Source organism: Akebia trifoliata, chromosome 2 (assembly GCF_017979445.1).
Source record: "Akebia trifoliata isolate Shusen 1 chromosome 2, ASM1797944v1, whole genome shotgun sequence".
NCBI classification, from domain to species: Eukaryota; Viridiplantae; Streptophyta; class Magnoliopsida; order Ranunculales; family Lardizabalaceae; genus Akebia; species Akebia trifoliata.
Genome location: NC_141376.1, coordinates 3,329,438 through 3,349,653, shown reverse-complemented (window position 1 = coordinate 3,349,653; position 20,216 = coordinate 3,329,438). Strand labels below are relative to the sequence as shown.

At 34.2% G+C, this 20,216-nt stretch overlaps 1 protein-coding gene and 1 non-coding gene across 9 annotated transcripts; one reads left to right on the top strand and one right to left on the bottom strand.

Annotated features, from left to right (window-relative positions):
- Positions 1 to 3,144: 3,144 nt before the first annotated feature.
- Positions 3,145 to 3,216, bottom strand: TRNAD-GUC (transfer RNA aspartic acid (anticodon GUC)). The gene has a single exon. It is a non-coding gene; the product is annotated as a tRNA-Asp (tRNA).
- Positions 3,217 to 10,942: 7,726 nt separating this feature from the next.
- On the top strand, positions 10,943 to 19,769 carry LOC147408835 (kinesin-like protein KIN-7C). 8 transcript variants are annotated; one of them, XM_086422532.1, is made up of 16 exons: positions 10,943 to 11,351; positions 11,891 to 12,288; positions 12,451 to 12,545; positions 12,635 to 12,860; positions 13,335 to 13,424; positions 13,523 to 13,623; positions 13,729 to 13,842; positions 13,918 to 13,999; positions 14,076 to 14,143; positions 14,253 to 14,318; positions 14,462 to 14,586; positions 15,740 to 16,076; positions 16,645 to 16,749; positions 16,842 to 17,813; positions 18,617 to 18,939; positions 19,211 to 19,769. In XM_086422532.1, the coding sequence occupies exons 4-16, from the start codon at positions 12,641 to 12,643 to the stop codon at positions 19,530 to 19,532; spliced, it is 2,925 nt and encodes a 974-aa protein (XP_086278658.1). In that variant the 5' UTR covers positions 10,943 to 11,351; positions 11,891 to 12,288; positions 12,451 to 12,545; positions 12,635 to 12,640; the 3' UTR covers positions 19,533 to 19,769. The 8 variants fall into 8 exon arrangements, with proteins under 8 accessions (XP_086278658.1, XP_086278614.1, XP_086278606.1 ...); XM_086422488.1 differs by having other exon boundaries at positions 10,946 to 11,241; positions 18,611 to 18,939; XM_086422480.1 differs by having other exon boundaries at positions 10,946 to 11,351; positions 12,639 to 12,860; positions 18,611 to 18,939.
- Positions 19,770 to 20,216: the final 447 nt, after the last annotated feature.

The window sequence follows — 20,216 nt, the reverse complement described above, 5'->3', positions numbered from 1 at the left end:
AAGATAATAATTTTTTTTTCTATGAATGTTGTGTTGGAAAAATGTCATGAATTCAACCTGGATTCTCAATGATCCGTTAACGACCTGTATGACCCGAAAGAATTGAGAATGGGTGTAATGGGGATTATGATTTTCTGATGAACTTTGTAAAAATTTCATTGCATATAGTGGATTGATCATCATTGCTTGTGAACGTAAGCATCTTGTCGAATCACGTAAATCGTGTCTCTTGTTTCTGCTTTCTCTATTTTATTTTGCTTTTAATTTCTTACTTATAGTTCATTTTATTTGTTGCATGCTTTCGCACAACATGTTGATGGTTCAACCCAGGTAATGAGATACCGTATTTGAATAGAAGACAATAATATTTCGCATCCCTGAAATTGAATTACTATATATATATGGGAAATGTTCAGCACCCAACAATTTACTCAACATGTTTTGTCCTATATGGATTAGAAGTTTTAGAATGGGCTAATTTTTGGTGAGGATGATCTCTATGGTGAGGAGATCATCATCACAAAAAATCAGCCCATTCCAAAACTTCTAACCCCATGTTTACAAGTTGAAAAATCGTGGACCGTCCATTTTTTGTAAATCATTTGTGATAGTGTTAGAAGTTTTGGAATGGGCTGTTTTTTTGTGAGAATGATCTCCTCACCATAGAGATCATCCTTACCAAAAATCAGTTTATTCCAAAACTTCTAACCCACGTACGACAAAACATGTTGGGCAAATTGTTAGGTGCCGAACGGGACCCTATATATATATATATATTTCATATTTTGATTGTTTGAAACTCCCAATTTTACTAACAAAATATGAGCCATAATAACCAAGCATAAAAAGATATACAGTGGCTACCATAATTGAGCAATTTTTGTGATGGCAGAATGATGAAAAATCATGACAGACAATGATGAAATTTGTGAAATACATTGCTCAAAAACTGCCTAGAACGGCCAAAGCTGGGACCAATATAGTACAAAGAAGAAGAAATTGGCAATGTCGTACAATAAGGTCCATCATTGAGCAAGTAAGATTTTTTTTTCTACTCAGTAACTTCTGCTTGTAGAATAAGCATACAAAAATTTACCCTCCATCACATAAATGAAGGTTTGGTTTTAGTTTGAAATTCACGCAATGACCCCACATACAAGAATTAGGCAAATCAATGGTCTGTGTCGAATTCTCTTGATTGATTGATTGGTTAGTTATTTTTGACTTATAAGAATTGAGGTTGTTATTAAATGATAAAAATTTCAAAACTTGAGAAGTTTCTTTGATGTTTCTTCTCTTTCAAACGGTAGTGAATTGGTGATAATGTAAGTATCACTCATGGTAGACATCGAAATGATTTTTATGAAATTTGAGAAAGTTATTTATATCTAAACTGAAAGAAAAACAAAACCGATCACATAAAACACAGAATTTATGTAATTTGGTAACGTGCCCTTTCGTATAAAAGCATGATTATAGTGAGTAATCTGAATTGTAGATATAAACTTCACGAAAACTATAAACATATTCATTTAATTTCATTTATTTATTATAAGTCATTACAAGTAAAATTCTTGTAGAGACTTTACGTATAAATTCCATTGCCTTACATTAAATAATTATTAAAAAAACAATCATTTAAAAGATCTTGAAGAGAAGTCTCAAATGGATCAATTTTATAATAAATATTAGACTCGTGATAATATGACTTGCCAAGTAGCATACCCTAATGACTCCATGACGTGGACAAGGTTAAGAACTGTAGATCTCTACACCTCAAGATACATGATTACACTTCCCTATAATAAGTGTATCCCAAGGCATAAAGATCTATGGTTCCCGAACTTGTCCATGGCATGGAGTCATTTGAGTTTGCCACATGGTGAGTCATATTTCAAGACTCTTAACATAATTTTTTTTCGATAACCAGATATCTATGTAGATAAAGGATTGAGCATGTATCTAGGCTTTGCCCAATTTATAAACCATGGTTTTATCCAAGGACTAGTCTCAGAGTACGTGCAACGTCCGCACATCCAATAAGTGAGGGTGCACCATCGCAAGTGACCACTAAAGAATTAATGCTCATATTAGATATTGAACTCACGACCTACATACATTAATCGCTTATTGGTCTAAAATTGCCATTGAGCCAACCCCTTGGAGTTAATAAACATAATTATTTACTAAAAGTTGTAAGCTTTTGAAAAATGTTAGATATTTTTAAAAAAATTGACTTAAATTTTATTTTTTTGGTTCAGAACCAATGGCTAGAAATCTGCTTGGTTCATATGCTTGTGATAGTTTGGACCAGCAAGTATCATTAGGTGGAATACAACCGAAAAACAGTGTTCCAAATAAAAGAATAAATTGTATTCTTCAATGGAGAAAATTTGAATTTATTTCAACAATTTTTTTTAACAAAACAATGGTATCTTTAGCCATCTTTCTAAGGCTAAGCACCAGAGTACTTTCCATGAATAAACAGCATTTATGGTATTAACCTTATCTTAAGTTTTTATTTATTTATTTTTTATGACGAATGTCCGGACCGTAGGCCCAACTAATAGTGGAGAGGCAACTGATCTCTTAGAGCATCATATCTCTCTCAAATCCCCCCAAGAATACAATAACTCACAAACCACACATATCAGATAAGCCGGATTAAATTCCTCTGGATGCCTAATGAGGGGGCTTGAATTCAAGACCTCTCTTATTTTGAAGAGACACCTTGGCAACTATGTTCAACACTCAATGGTTAACTTATCAAAAGTTGCTAAGTAAAATTTTCGCTTCCAAGTCTGAAATTCTAACAGAAAAAGCAATAGAATCTTATGAAGAAAAAAGGCAGAATATCTCATGATTGTGTTGATTCTTAACCCAGGGAATGATTCCTCCACGGGCCGGGTTGTACCATCGTAGCCCATGGTAGAAAATTGAGTTAAATGTATGCGTTTTATTTTAGTTAAAAGAGCCCAAGCCCAAATGATTTTGTGTAACTTCACTATTGATTCATGTTAAATGTGTTGCATTTTTATAAATATTTACTCTTATTAAATATTTTTGGGTTAGACGATCGAAATTTGTTACTCCATTTTTCCCATCTAGTGAGAGTCCGATTTCGGTAAAAAGGGAAAAATATAACGCCGCTGCCGGGGATCGAACCCGGGTCACCCGCGTGACAGGCGGGAATACTCACCACTATACTACAACGACTTTTTGATAAATATTTGAATAGAAATATATTTAATCTTATTACAATCAATCAATCACATTTTACCATTATTGTTAAAGGAAAATCAACTAATCCAAAGCAACTAATGGAAGTTTCCTCAAGTTTTGAAAAAGTCTGTTGGAGAATTATTTTATAAGCAGAAGCTTACTTGCATCACTTGTTAAATCTTATCTCATATTTACCTGCTCAACTAATTATTGTCTACATAACTAAGGTACCCAAGATATCGATGCCTGTGTCGGTTTCGATCAAGAATCGAGAGTAACAAATGTGATGATGTGAGGCTAACCTAACACCCACAATATCATTACCTAACACAATATTTAATTTCACATTAACATATAATAATGCATAACCATTGGGCTTTTCTAATGTCCAAATAGCTGGGCAAGTGGGCCCAAATCTGAATGCCTTATGTTAATTTTAATGGGGCCTGAGACCTAAGTAATGGAGCAATGGAAATTACCCAATAATTTATTCTTACAGAGCAAAAAACTAGAAGTGGACCCCACCAATGAAAGATCAAGACGCGGCCCAAGCCTTGAAAATCAATAATGTCCGTACCAAAAAATATCAAAACACGTGGCACTCTCCTCCAAACTCATCTTCTTCGATGGACATGTTGTGTCAACTGCCATTAAAAATAGGAAAAGTCCACTAATTATGTATCTCACCAATCGTCACTTGAGTAATCAGTAGTCGTCTTAATTGTAAACCACTAAGTATTTATTTGCTATATCTGTCTTTCTCACATCCACGTGTCTTGTTATTGTGGTGTCAAAATTCTTCCCTTGGAAAATCAATCCATTGAAAGAATATTGAAGAATTACGGGGTTCCAGTGGCCTAATTTTCTAACAAAAATTTAAGACAAATTTTGATTTTAAGTTCATGATTTGATATCGAAACTTCTGCACTGTCATTATATCTCATGTCGTAAAGTCGTTTGACTATGGGGGTAATTAGGACACTTTTCTCCGTAAACAATGGCATCTGTCTTTATCGGATTTGATTATTTATTTATTTATTTATTTATTTATTTATATTTAAGGAAGGAATGTCTCCAAATCTTAGTCATACGTTTGATGCAGATTCATGGAGTCATAAAATTAGAAGAGACCGACACGAACATGTAATCCTAACAATTACAAATCGAGTGAAAAAAAAATTATGTCAGAAAATCATGATTTTTTTATCGATTATCTGTCTAATTTTAAGGATTTAATATAATTTCTTGACATTGTAAGTGAATCCTTTATCCTTGAAAGCTGATAAGAGTAAGATCTAAGTTTTATTCCTTACGCTTTAAGCACGTGGAAGTGGGTCCACTGGTACACGTGCCACATCACATGCCCTCAAAAGTAAAGTTTCTGGCTTACACCGATTTAAAATAGGATCACAATGGACCTGTGTGTAAGGAACAGCCTTTTAGATGATGTCTCGTATAAGACATCGAAGAATCCATTCTTTAATAGAAATAAATCTAATATGGTACCCATCCCACCCTATGTTGTGTGGTACGAAAACTTGTTGAGTCTTGATTTACTTTTTTGTGGTCAAAAAGATCCTCCACGTCAAACGTCCAGCAGCTTTTGCGGGGCCCATCATTCTTATTGCAGACGAAACAGATTCCACCACACGTCTCAAGATTAGGTAAGATAGAGTGTACACAATATTTCTTCAAGATATATACACAGTTGATCACCACCGTCGCCGCAAATTTGTAAATCCAACAGTTTTATACAAAAAAAAAAATTACGGATATTTAGTAATTTTTCAGTTGCATTAATCATCTAAATTTTCTAACTCCCCTGCTAAGGTGGCATGTAATAGAATTGTAGATTGTATTTTCTCGGGATGCATAATTGTACATATCCATAAACATATACAATTGTGTATGTCGAGAAAGAAAATCTACGGTTCTATCACATGTCATGTCGAGAGAGTAGAGGGGGAGTTAGAAAATCATCATTCTATTAACAAATTCAAATGAATGGTTTGTAAACATCAATCTGCTGTGACATATTTGCAAATTGTTATTCGATTCCAACCTTATTCATTGTCTCATATCTCCCTCAACAGTCCCGATCAATCAATTTTTTATTTTTTTATCAAACTTAATTATATAATTAGTATCATTCAACAATGATGATGATGGTTCATAATACAAAAAGAGAACTTCTAATCCTCCCACTAACTTTTATTAACACCACCCCAAATGTGTACTAATTCTTTAATGATTTATATATGAATTGGGGTGATGTTAACTAAATTTGATGTGGCAACAAAATCTCTCAGTATAAAATAACATGACACATTTCCATAAGTTACTTGACTCCTACACGCAACTTCTCGTCTGTATCTCAAGAGTGCCAAACGATCAAGTTTTTTTATTTTTTATTTTTTATTTTTTATTTTTTTATGAAACTCAATTACATAATTACAACCATTTAATGATTAATGTAAAAAAATTAGAAATTACTGATAATCTTTCGAGTTATGTGCTTTTTTATTCGAAAGTAGTAAAAAATGATTTAGATGCCATAATTTTTAATTTGTTGTCAAAAAAGTTCTTTTTTTTTTTTTTTTGCAAATACCCGGCCTTTTTAGTTGGTCCTGTGGATTTTTTTTACACTCATCTTCAATCTCGGGATTCTATTTTTCTAACCTTCAAAACTCAAGATCAAGATAGATGATGAACGAACTTTTATAAAAAGAATTAAAAATAAATAAAAAATTGCAAGGCAATGAATGTGAAGTCAAATGATTATCATTCCAACTATATATTAATAAATATTTGAAAATTTTAGTATAAAATGTATTTGACTTGTCTTAGTTAAGTCAACTTAATTTGATAGACATTGGAATGTTGCAATTTTAAAACATAGATTAGGTATGCGGGTGTGGAAGCACCTCTAGGGAGGAATCTTTCTTGCGTTTTTGAAAAAAATCCACCGACCACATCCAATAAAAAAAAATAACACCTAACTTTTTGGCATAGCTTGATATTTTATTGGTAAACATTTTATTTGTTACTGGTATGCTAACTTCATCTCCCATTATAATATTCTTGAAATACTCAAACTACCCTTTGTTTTCATCTTCTTCACATACTTCAATTTTTCAACGAGGATTATGATCATTTCAAACGACTTTTAATCGTGAATGATGAATGGAAAATGATGTATTCCTAATTTGAATATATATTTTATTTATTTATTTCAACGATTTATATATTAAAAAAAATGAAGAACGGAGGTGAGGTCTTATGTTTTTTGAAGATTACGTCGTAACTTTAGAATTAAGTGTCAGTTTCACTACTATGATATATGCATCTTAAGTATCTCATGATCGTGATTTAAAAAAGGAATTGATTGTGATTTGGAATTTGTTCTTTTCACAATTTCTCTTAATTGAGACAAGAAATCAAATGCCTAAAATAACAAGCAAATGAATTCCATAAAACATATTAAAATTTGGTCATACTTCAAAATTCTTCCTTTTCTTCTGTTTTTTTAACAAAAAATTTATATAGTATCGAAGTCAAAAATAATATATATATATAATAAAATAAAAAAGAATAATATTTTCTAACTCCTCCATGTGGCATACTCAAATTATTCCTAATGTATCATGTGCTAGAATCATAGATCTTTTTTCCTTGGGATTCAAACTAAACATATTTATGGGGATGTGCAAACGTGTATCACGGGGCATAAAATCTATGGTTCTAACACATGCCATGTCCAAAGAGTATTTTTTTTAGTATGCCAGGTGGGGGAGTCAAATTATCATGACTCAAGATGAAAATATACGGATCACATTTACATTGTCGAGCTCACAACCCTTAATAAATGATTTCAATAATTTTTTTAAAAAAATGATTTCAAGTTATTGCAATAGATGTATCTATTATTGCAGTTGATGTATCCAATGCAAAAGCTCTCATAAATGAAAAAAAACAAAAAATTTTTTTTGGCAAACTTGACAATAATAACTATTGTTGCGTGTGCATCAACTAAAACAACGGATATATCCGTCGCAATAGCTTGCCTAAGGATTTTTAAAATGTGTTGAACTCAAGAATAAAATGTTGATCTTGACAATAAAAAGTGGTGAAGTTGTGAACTCGACATTGCAATGTGATTCATTTTTTTTTTCTTCATATTTTTCAACTTCGATACTAGATAAATCTTTTTGAAAAATCTAAAATGCATATATTATAGTTGCGACGTAGACCATGGTTTTAAAACTAATTTTGACATCTCGTCTTATCTGTGAATGAGACCAACTCATCTCATACAAGTTTTCTGATTCTTTTGAGACATCCATCTCGTTCAACAATGAGAAAAATGAATATATGTTTTAATTCTCGTCCAATACATTGATTTGTCTGTTCGTTTAATTGTTGGGCGATATATCAAGGTCTTAGACAAGTTTTGAAACCATGACACAGACACTCGAATAAAAAATTATGACATTATGTAAAAAAAATTTACAATCTCAACTTCATTCTTCATTTTTTTTAAATTATTAAAACAAATAAAAAAATATACATATTCAAATTTTAAGAATATATCATTTTCCATTCGTCATTCACTATCAGAAAACTTCAGAGTAGTTGTCATTGAAAAAATTAAGTATGTGAAGAAGATGAGAAGAACGATGTTTTGAGTATTTCAAAAACATTATAATCATAAATGAGGTCGAGGGGTCAATAAGAATTTTTTTTTTTTACTAAATGAACTTTTAAATTATAACTAAAAAATTAGTCACTATGTAAAAAGATCATCCCACAAGGTCTATTAAGTAATTTTTTCAATTTATTATAGACCATCATACTTCACATCGTAATTTTAAAACTCGTGAAACTTGAGTTCAAATGTGATTGAGTCAACTCGATTGAGTGATAAGATTTTTTTCTAATTTAAAATTATTAATTAAGTTGATTTGCGTCTTCAATATATATATAATAAAATAAAAAAGAATAATATTTTCTAACTCCTCCATGTGGCATACTCAAATTATTCCTAATGTATCATGTGCTAGAATCATAGATCTTTTTTCCTTGGGATTCAAACTAAACATATTTATGGGGATGTGCAAACGTGTATCACGGGGCATAAAATCTATGGTTCTAACACATGCCATGTCCAAAGAGTATTTTTTTTAGTATGCCAGGTGGGGGAGTCAAATTATCATGACTCAAGATGAAAATATACGGATCACATTTACATTGTCGAGCTCACAACCCTTAATAAATGATTTCAATAATTTTTTTAAAAAAATGATTTCAAGTTATTGCAATAGATGTATCTATTATTGCAGTTGATGTATCCAATGCAAAAGCTCTCATAAATGAAAAAAAACAAAAAATTTTTTTTGGCAAACTTGACAATAATAACTATTGTTGCGTGTGCATCAACTAAAACAACGGATATATCCGTCGCAATAGCTTGCCTAAGGATTTTTAAAATGTGTTGAACTCAAGAATAAAATGTTGATCTTGACAATAAAAAGTGGTGAAGTTGTGAACTCGACATTGCAATGTGATTCATTTTTTTTTTCTTCATATTTTTCAACTTCGATACTAGATAAATCTTTTTGAAAAATCTAAAATGCATATATTATAGTTGCGACGTAGACCATGGTTTTAAAACTAATTTTGACATCTCGTCTTATTTGTGAATGAGACCAACTCATCTCATACAAGTTTTCTGATTCTTTTGAGACATCCATCTCGTTCAACAATGAGAAAAATGAATATATGTTTTAATTCTCGTCCAATACATTGATTTGTCTGTTCGTTTAATTGTTGGGCGATATATCAAGGTCTTAGACAAGTTTTGAAACCATGACACAGACACTCGAATAAAAAATTATGACATTATGTAAAAAAAATTTACAATCTCAACTTCATTCTTCATTTTTTTTAAATTATTAAAACAAATAAAAAAATATACATATTCAAATTTTAAGAATATATCATTTTCCATTCGTCATTCACTATCAGAAAACTTCAGAGTAGTTGTCATTGAAAAAATTAAGTATGTGAAGAAGATGAGAAGAACGATGTTTTGAGTATTTCAAAAACATTATAATCATAAATGAGGTCGAGGGGTCAATAAGAATTTTTTTTTTTTACTAAATGAACTTTTAAATTATAACTAAAAAATTAGTCACTATGTAAAAAGATCATCCCACAAGGTCTATTAAGTAATTTTTTCAATTTATTATAGACCATCATACTTCACATCGTAATTTTAAAACTCGTGAAACTTGAGTTCAAATGTGATTGAGTCAACTCGATTGAGTGATAAGATTTTTTTCTAATTTAAAATTATTAATTAAGTTGATTTGCGTCTTCAATATATATATATATATATATATATATATATATATATATGGGTCAGGTTCCGTATGCCCCTATTATGACTCATATTACGACACACCGTTTTGTCTTATATGGGCAAAAATATTTGGAATGGACTGATTTTTTGTGAGGATGATCTCTATGGTGAGGAGATCATCCTTGCCAAAAATCAGCTCATTATGAAACCTCTAGCCCTATGTTTACAAGTTGAAAAATTTTAGACCGTCCAATTTTTGTAAATCAATTTTGATGGGGTTAGAAGTTTTGGAATGGGATGATTTTTTGCCAAGATAATCCCCTTATCACAGAAATCATTTTTACAAAAAATCAGCCCATTCCAAACATTTTTACCCATATAAGACAAATGATGAGTCGTAATGTGAGTCGTAATAGGGGTTGTAGTAATAACGCCATCCTATATATATATAGGGTAGCGTTCAAGGGCAAACTTTTTAGCAAACTTTTTGGCAAAATATTTTTCAAAACATGGGTTAGAGGTTTTGGAATGAGCTGATTTTTGGTGAGGATGATCTCTACGGTGAGTAGATCATCTTCACCAAAAATCAGCCCATTTCAAAACTTCTAACCCATGTTTACTAGTTGAAAAATCATCCCCATATATATATATATATATAGGGTGACATTCAAGGGCCAACTTTTTAGCAAATTTTTTGGCAAAACATTTTTCAAAACATGGGTTAGAGGTTTTGGAATGGGCTGATTTTTGGTGAGGATGATCTCTACGGTGAGGAGATCATCCTCACAAAAAATCAGCCCATTCCAAAACTTCTAACCCATGTTTACAAGTTGAAAAATCGTGGACCGTCCATTTTTTATAAACTGGTTTTGATGGGGTTAGAAGTTTTGGAATGGGCTGATTTTTGGTGAGGATGATCTCCTCACCGTGGAGATCATCCTCACCAAAAATCAGCCCATTCCAAAACCTCTAACCCATGTTTTGAAAAATGTTTTGCCAAAAAGTTTGCTAAAAAGTTGGCCCTTGAACGCCCCCCATATATATATAATATTAAATAATCACGCTTTGGTAGAAGTGCATATAGAATTTCCAAAGCATGAGATGGACAGTAATCCCAATCCGCATTACCAAATTGACTAACCTTGTGTGGTTATTTGCGTTGTCGACATACCCATCTTATTCTCGTCGATTTGGATGAAGAACAATACGGATGGGATAAAATAGTAATTTGATATTTAGATTATTCAATCTTTTAGTCTCCTCTCTCCTCCCCCGTTGATAAGGCGGTTTGTTGGTGGGTGGCTGATGTGTCTCTATTATATTAATAACAAGACGAAAAAATAGACAAACTTCCAAAAGCCAGATGTTGAAACCAGAGCATCTCCAAGAGCAACAAAACAGAAAAAGAAAAACAAGGAGACGAATTAGAGATAAAAATAAAGTTAACAAACCCTAAAATAAACTAGGAAATAGTCGACAAGAGATCGAGATTTGAGAGGGAATGTGCGTGTGAGTGGAGAATAGCGGTTTTGTTCTTTTTCTCTCCATTTTAGTTCCCTCGTTTTTTTTTTTTGAAAGATCCTTTTAAGTTTGAAGATCGTGACTCAAATTTCGCCGATTTTCTCTTGCCTTTCTCCACATTCGTACACGTTCAATGCGTAAAGATCCATCTATGTTTTTCATTTCCAGATTAATTCCTCTCTAATTCAGTAATTCGGATTAGCTTTTGAAGCTCTCTGGTTTTATGGCGAGTTTGGAGCTACAGGAAGTCAGAATTCATCCTTTTTATTTATTTATTTATTTATTTTAATTTTTGGGGAAATCTGGGTTTCTGTGAGGCATACATTTAGATTTTTGAGAAGAAGTCGAATGTAGAAGTAGGTTGCTCTTGATTTTGCGAGATCTGAAAATCGAATCGATTGTTTTGTGAAATTAGGGTTGATGGAAATTATAGAAGAAGAAAACTTGCAATTTTGAAGGAGAGTTGTTGAATGTGCGAGATCTAAGGTCCAACAACTAGCTATTGGAGTTGAAGAGGTTAAAAAAATGTTCTATTTGGAGGGAAATGTGGGAGGACTTTAAATTTGGTGGGGATTCTGTAAGCTTTGAACAAATTCCTACTGCATCAGAGCAGGAGATAAATATGCACCAAATTGGTGCAACTTTGAATGAAACATAAAACGTTATAGTTCTAAACTTGAATGTTAATGTTAAAAGTTCAATCAAATAATAGTAGTTTTGTAGCAATTAAGTTTATCGATGAATGTTGCAATATCATAACAAGAAATTCTCAATTTGGTGTTTCAGGGAGGCGAACTTAGAATTGAAGAAGGCTTGGATGCGACAAAGTGGCTGTAAAAAACGATTAATTTATTCCGGAAATCCAGCAACATTTCCAAACGAATCAATACGAACTCTCCTCGAATTTGCAAAGTCCTTGGAAAACGACTGAGAATCTCGAAGTTCTGCAACTCTTACTGACGGTTTGAGCTTCTCCAAGAACATTCTATTGGAAACTGGTGAAGATTTCAGATCCAGAAAAATTCAAGTAGAGAAAAATAACAAAAAAGACAAAGAGAACAAGACCAAGACAGCCTGGATTGCGGGGACCATCGCAGAAAAATCCGATCTTTACCGGCCATTACAAAAAAATTATACTAAAACATACTTAACTTCGATTGGAAGCATAAACAGTGACGATTTCGGTAAGTTATCTGTTCTGACATTCAAACCGTCATTTTCAAAGTAAAGAAAAATATAAAGCATTAGAGAATTTAGCCTTTCTGGCGAAGGATTGTGACAAAATACTAAACAATCGGCCTTAATTAGCACTAAGCCATTGATTCATCATTAGCGAGTTGTTACAGATAATGGCGGTGGGGTCCATTGTCGTCTATGAGCTCAACTACCTTACTTTTAACATCTGAACCGTCTCTCATTTCTGGATAGCAAAGTAAAAGCTGTGAGTACTCATGGGTTTTGCCTTTCTGGTTCTGGGAAATATCTAAAGTTATGTGGTTCATAGTCTTTCTTCCATTCTTGTTGATTTAGGAAGAAATGGGAGCGATCGGTGTGGAGGAGTTGATGCAATGGGAGAAGACACAGGCAGCCAATGCCCACGAAGAGAGGATTCAGGTTTCGGTGAGGTTGAGACCTTTGAATGAGAAGGAGATTACAAGGAGTGATGTATCGGATTGGGAATGTATCAATGATAACACCGTCATATTCAGAAACAGTCTTGCCGAGCGATCCAACTACCCGACTGCTTATACATTTGGTAAGGAAATCTTTCTCTCCCCCATTTCGATAAAATGTTTCGGGCATAAATCTGGTTATGAATATGTACTTGTCATTGATTTAATTTATGCTGTATAGACTTCTATGTTTGGGTTAGATCCATAGCATGCTACAAGATAGAAAACCAGAAGCAATTGTTTACTTGAACTTTGCTTTTGGGAGGTTTTGGATGTCCGTATGATCACCAATTTTCATTTTCTTTCCCTTTTTCTCCTTCAAAGACTAGTTAATCAAATCCAGGTCTGCTTCCTGCTAATTAATTTTGTTTTTTATGAAACTTCTTCCCATGAATATAGGTTTCCAAATTTTAAAATCCTCTGTTTTAGGGGTAAAAAACATGATTGGGTGGCTTATGTAGTGCAGTTTTTGATTTGAAGCTATTTTCAGAAACAATGTTTTCTTAGGGCTTATTATTTAGAAGCTGTTCTAATCTCTCCATCATTCTCTCTGATAGACAGAGTATTTCCGTGCCAGTGCACCACTAAGCATGTGTACGAGGAAGCAGCTAAGGGAGTCGCTCTTTCAGTCGTCAGTGGTATTAACTGTGAGTATGGTCTTCTAATCGTTTTCTTCTGTTATTTGAACTTCACTTAACACCATTGACAAGAGAAAATTTTCCCCATCAAAATTGTTTTATTTCAGCGAGCATTTTTGCTTATGGGCAAACAAGCAGTGGAAAAACATACACCATGACTGGAATTACTGAATATACAGTAGCAGATATATTTGACTATATCCAGAGGGTAATCAAAACAACAATTCTCACTTAGTTTTCCAACTTCCGATTTTGAAGTGTGTCATTTTCTTGGAATCCAACCTCTTAAAAAGTGGTTTGCTCTTTCTTGTAGCATGAGGAAAGAGCATTTGTTTTGAAGTTCTCCGCAATGGAGATCTACAATGAAGCCGTTAGGGACCTCCTTAGTGGAGATGGTACTCCACTTAGGATTCTAGATGATCCAGAGGTAAATATCATTTTTCTTATTTAATTTCATCTGGTTAGAATTTTTTCTGATGTTAATGGTTTCTTATTTCATTAGAGAGGGACCATTATTGAGAAACTTACGGAGGAAACACTGAGGGATTGGAACCATCTACAGGAGCTTCTTTCGGTGTGTGAAGGTAAAGATATTTTGTTGTAATTCTGATTTTTCATGGTGATTGCATATCCTTATACATGCACATTGCTTTCTTGCAGCTCAGAGGCAGATAGGGGAGACATTATTGAATGAAACAAGCTCCAGATCTCATCAAATTCTCAGACTGGTGTGACTTTTTTTTTTTACTAGAGAAAGTAATTCTGAACAATGATTTCAGTATAGTAGTTGAAAAATCTTGAACTTACATTTTTTGCTTGAGTCATGGATTCCTGCAGACAATTGAAAGTTCTGCTCGTGAGTTTCTGGGCAAGGACAATTCAAGCACTCTTGCAGCTAGTGTGGTATGATGATGATTATTATTATTTTTGATCTGCTGGTTTAATCAAGGAATATTTTCCTGTGAGTCATTTCTGGTGGTTCATAATTATGAAAACTAAATAAAAAAAGGCGAACAAAGAGTAAGTTGGGTTGGTTTTGTGTACAGAATTTTGTTGATCTGGCTGGGAGTGAGCGTGCATCTCAAGCATTATCAGCTGGTACAAGATTGAAAGAAGGTTGCCATATAAATCGCAGTTTGCTCACCCTAGGAACTGTTATTCGCAAGCTAAGGTTGCTAACATTTCTCAAAAAATTTCCCCCCTTTTTCTTTTGCCTTTTTTTCACTATCAAGTGAACTTTCAGTTGGCAGCTAGACATGATTTGATTAGTAGACCTGGGTATGGCTAAGGTACATGGATGTGATTATGAAGTGATTTTGATTAAGTTCAACTCCTTTTGTTTTACTTACACAGTACTATGGTTAGAGTTTCAAAACTTCCAGCCTCCCTTTATGCACCTTTCAACTACATTATTTTTTTTCCATAACCCACTGTTGGAGTTGAAATTGAATCTGTTTATTTAGGTGTGATTTATAGGAATTCTCATCCAACAATAGCTGATCTTTAGCTTCTCAAATCTATCATATCAAAACTCTAAATCTGTGAGATGGTATGCTTGATTTTGTTCCATATTTTACTTTGTATTTCTAGCCGTTATCATATTTAATAGACTGAATTTTAGTTAGCAGTAATTTTTTAACTATTTGCTCCTCCATTACAAATTCTCACATGATGTGTGGTCTATTTTGTTTCCCTTATCAGCATCCTTCAATGTTTTCCAAGTTCGGCATTAGACCTCTTTCATAGTTTGCAGACTTTGGCCTTTACCTCCAAAGAAAGGATTTTATGAAGTTAGTTCCTAGATTCAAGAATTTAATTGTCAGACTATGGTCCTTGTCATGTCACTCACCTCATGCCCTTAAAGGGCACTTTCAAAGGTTTGGATTTGGTCATCTTGGTCGCCCACTAACTGGCTCTAGCTTTCCCTTCCTACTTGCCAATGAACATGTTATTGTTGGTCTTATACTTAAGACTATTAGGAGAAAAATGAAAAAAATATATAGTTATTCAAGATCTAGAGGTCTCATAAAACGGAAATAGGGCATAATCTCCTGTTTTGTGCTTATCCGTGGTCGGCAAGACTTCTTGATACTGAGTTTACCTCCATTCCATCAGACAGTTATGATGTGTATACGGTAGCTTGGAATAATTTTATACTTTGGTTATGAGGAGCTCATTGCCTCAAAGACGATCATATTTGATCCTACTAAATATTGAATGCTATCAGTTCATCCTATATTTTAGAAATTCATTTTGAAGATTAATGTAATTATAATGAATTTATTGTTGTGTGTTTATTCCTTTAATGCTATTGTTGGATGCAGTAAGGGAAGAAATGGCCATATTCCTTATAGAGATTCTAAGCTTACACGCATACTGCAACCTTCCTTGGGAGGCAATGCAAGAACTGCAATCATTTGCACAATGAGCCCTGCAAGAAGCCATGTTGAACAATCAAGAAACACCTTATTATTTGCTAGTTGTGCAAAAGAAGTGGCTACCAATGCACAGGTCAATGTAGTAATGTCCGATAAGGCATTGTTGAAGCATTTGCAAAAAGAATTAGCTAGACTGGAGAGTGAATTGAGAGCTCCAGGATCTACCACAACCACATCTGACACTGCAGCACTATTGAGAGAGAAAGATCGTAAGATTGAAAAGGTTAGAAATAGCTTCTTAGCTCAATTGAATTTTTACAAATAAGTTCGCATGCTTATGTACGCAAGAGTAGATGTAAATAAATAAATACTTGCTTGTCGCATGCAAACATTCATGTCTTGAAAACCTTGGAAAACACGTGACCTGGAATCAACGCCATATAGAAAACTTGAAAAGGATGAGTTGGCTTGGTGAATGGATTGATGTAAAATTTATTTAGAAAAAGTAAATGTTTTAAAAGAAGGGGTTAAGAAATAAACTGATGCTGGTCATTCTGTTACCTTTTATAAGACATTGCCATGACTAGGCTAAGTCACTCAGATTTCATGAAAACCTGATCTAGTCGAGGCATTTTAAACTAGTAGGATCCAATTGACTTTGTGATTCATTAGTACTGAAATATGATTTGACTTTCATTGTAAAAAATTAACCTGCGAAGTTATCCAATTTCGATTGAAACATAAGCTCATGCATGTGTGCGAGGACATGCCACACAGTTGATCATGTATTCAGCAGGTGAAAAATTCCCTTTTTGGCTAAACATAGATAAATTGTTGTTTTTCTTATTCAGATGGACAAAGAGATAAAAGAGTTGACGCAGCAACGAGATCTCGCTCAATCTCGGCTTCAGGATCTGCTACAAGTTGTTGGAGACGATCAAGTTTCAAGACCATGGGTAATTACCATTCTTAATTTAACTGGAAAATCCTGTTTCACCTTTACTAGTGTGCTTTAACTGATAATTCTTGTTTCTTCCCCCTTGTTCAGACGGAGTTAGATCAATCCCCTAAATCCTATGACTCAAAATCAGTGTCATTAGGTGTGGTTGATCATCACTGTCCAGATGTGAGTGTCACAAGATTCAACCCACCTAGGTATTCTAAGGAACAGAATCATAATAATTCCAGTGAGTACTACCTACAGCTTCCAGAAAACCTTGAAGATCATTTTCAGTCTGATGGTCCCTCTCCACGATTCTCAATCAGTACTCCTAAATCTGTTGGACCTGATCCATGTCAAGGTTACAAGACCACACAAGGCCATGAAGAAAATTTTGAGGAACTTTGCAAGGAAGTTCAGTGTATCGAGATGGAAGAATCCAGCACAAAGAGAAATAAAGAGTACATTGGCTTGTTGCCCGAAGAAAGTGAACGAATTTTACCTTCGACAGTGTCCAGGATGGGAGGTACAACTGATCAGGAATTGGTAGCATCCCCACAGAAGAGAGAGAGAGAGTTGAGTCATGCCAGTACAGATTTTACATATGGTGCATTAGAGAAGAAACTCCAGGATGTTCAAAAAACAATTAACTGTCTTGTCACCCCACACCCTGATGAACCATTTCCATGGCCCCTAGAAACAGATTTTTCTAGCTCTAGAAGGTTCCAGTTAACAAGGAGCAGAAGTTGTAGAGCGACTCTCAGGAGTAGCTCATCTTATCCCTGGTTTGAGAAGGCAGAAATGATTGAGTGCACCCCACCGAATGGGTTTGAAAAAGATTTCCCTGGAAGACCTGAAAGGTTTCAAAGGAAGTTTTCTGCTTTGAGTTATCGTGCCGATGTTGAAAGATTATCAAGAGAAAATTCTCAAACTTCTGAACGGAGTGCTTCGGTGGATGCGCTAAAAGAACAGAACATCAAGACCTCATCAGAAGATGATGTTACTAGCATCCGTAGTTTTGTTGAAGGATTGAAGGAGATGGCTCAACTTCAGTATGATAAACAACTAGTCGATAGCCAGGTATGCACTTGTCCTTTTATCATAGATATTGAATCCTTTTTATAGAATAGTTATGTTTCTCACTTGTCTTTCATTGTTATCTATTATGATGCTATTAAAGTTTGAAATTTAGCATAATCGCAGTAACTGGATGGCTGGGAAAGAACGTGTTAAGCAGGACCACACTCCATTATGATTGTTATTTTGATATAATTAGCACTTGATCAAGGGTATTCTCATCATCCACATATGATGGGAACAATCAAAGTGCTATGTTACCTTAAAGTGCAAATACATAACATGTTGATATGCATCGACAAGGGTGTAAATGAGATGTGAAGTGCAAAAAGAAGTTATGCATTTCCCTTGCCATGTACAGCCTACAATAAATTATTCACCATATAGGCATGTATGATCAAAAGTGGTGAAAAAGGGATTGGGGACTTAAGTTTGGTTAATTAAAAAAGTCCAGGGTGTTAAATTTTAAGATTTATTGGTCTAAAAAGAGGGTTTGGGGATAAGTTTTGTGATGGGGTAGGACGAAAAAAATGAAGTTTTTGTGCTATTTGGGTGCTAAAGGGGTAGTACGAATTTGGGTTTAATAGAGAAAAAATGGTATAGAAAAATCAAGTAGTCTCACCTCTTACCTACCTATATGGACTATGGAGTATGGAGTCTCACCGCACAAAGAGAAACTAGCATTCAAGCCAAGAAAAATAACTTTCATTCCTCAATCTATCCCATTCAATTTAACTTTTATCATTTTGTGTAACTTACGTCTAGTTATTATTTGATAAACATGGTTTCTTACATGTTAGGTTCAGGAAACAGAACCTAAGACTATTGAATCTGAAAGGACTGTAAAGGATGTGGGTTTGGATCCAATGCATGATCCTCTGGAATCTCCTTCAAGTTGGCTCTTGGAATTCAACAGACAGCAAAGAGAGATAATTGAACTTTGGCACACCTGCAATGTTTCATTGGTTCACAGAACCTACTTCTTCCTACTCTTCAAAGGTGATCCCACGGACCACATTTACATGGAGGTAGAGCTTAGGAGACTGTCCTTTCTCAAGGACTCATTCTCTCGGGGGCATCTTGATAAACCGGCTGTGGAAGACGGCCGTGTTGTCACACCAGCTTCAAGGTACTATTTTGTTCTCTTCTGCCACACCCTTCTATTTTCTTTCGCTGGTAGAAATTACAACTAGATGAGCCTATTGTTACTGCTAAGTAAAACCTTTCAATGATAAACGGATCAAAATTATAGTATTACTCCAAAATTTAAACTTTTAGACAGGACTGTTACTTTTAGCCTACTCTTAATCTGTCAAATGTGAGGAGTTGTTTTTTTGGGGTGTGTTTTGTATCACTTCATCAAATAAATGAACACTAACATGTTCCTTTTGGGGCCGCAGCATGAGGGCCATCCGTCATGAGAGGGAGATGCTGAGCAAGAAAATGTTGAAGAGGTTCTCAGAAGTAGAGAGAGAGGGCCTCTACCAGAAATGGAGTATTGATTTGGATACGAAGCAAAGGAGGCTACAGCTGGCCCGTCGCCTTTGGACTGACACAGAAGACATGGAGCATATCAAGGAGAGCGCTTCCCTTGTCGCAAAGCTGGTTGGACTCCTAGAACCAGGGCAGGCCCTGAAGGAGATGTTTGGCCTCAGCTTCACTCCTCAGCGTACTAGCCGCAGATCCTACATCTGGAAGCAAAGCTTGTCCTCCCTCCTGTAAGCTTTTACTTAGGCACCATATAGAAACAAATGGATCGCTACCATTTCACTTACATGAATGATTTTATTTTATTTTTTTAACTGTTCATTGTCTGTTTTCTGATTGTGATTCATCTGATCTTAATCAAGTTTTAGAAAGGCTTGTAAATTTGCTAGGTTAGCAAGTTATCTTGATTGTAATGTTGTTTGCATCTTATATACTACGATGATTAATTGAAGAAGAACTGTTTCTGCTCAATTATACTCTTGGTGTAATTCTACATCATTATGTTAAAAGGAGCTTTTCAAGCATGGCCTTGAGGCTTGGTAGTAAATATAAGCGAAATTAGCCTGGCAATCTGAGGGAATATTGAATTTTGGGCAGAGTTCACCAGCTTATGACTTCAGATAGGTATGTTTTCATAATTACAGTTTAATTGAGACTAGAGATCATATTCTCATTCAGGTTTTTCCATTAAAGCAAGGACAACACTTCCGAAGAAGGAGCAAATCTTGGAAATGCTTTCCGTCAAACATTCCCTACGTTTTTCTACAGAGACTTCTTTAAGAAGTGAGAACTTCTCAGGCATCATTTATCCTCAGATGATAAATCAACGACCTTCAGATTCATTTTGACATGGCCTTTTTATTTAATTCCTGTGATATTTTCAAAATATCAGATGAGATTATTTTAGATCCTGGGTGA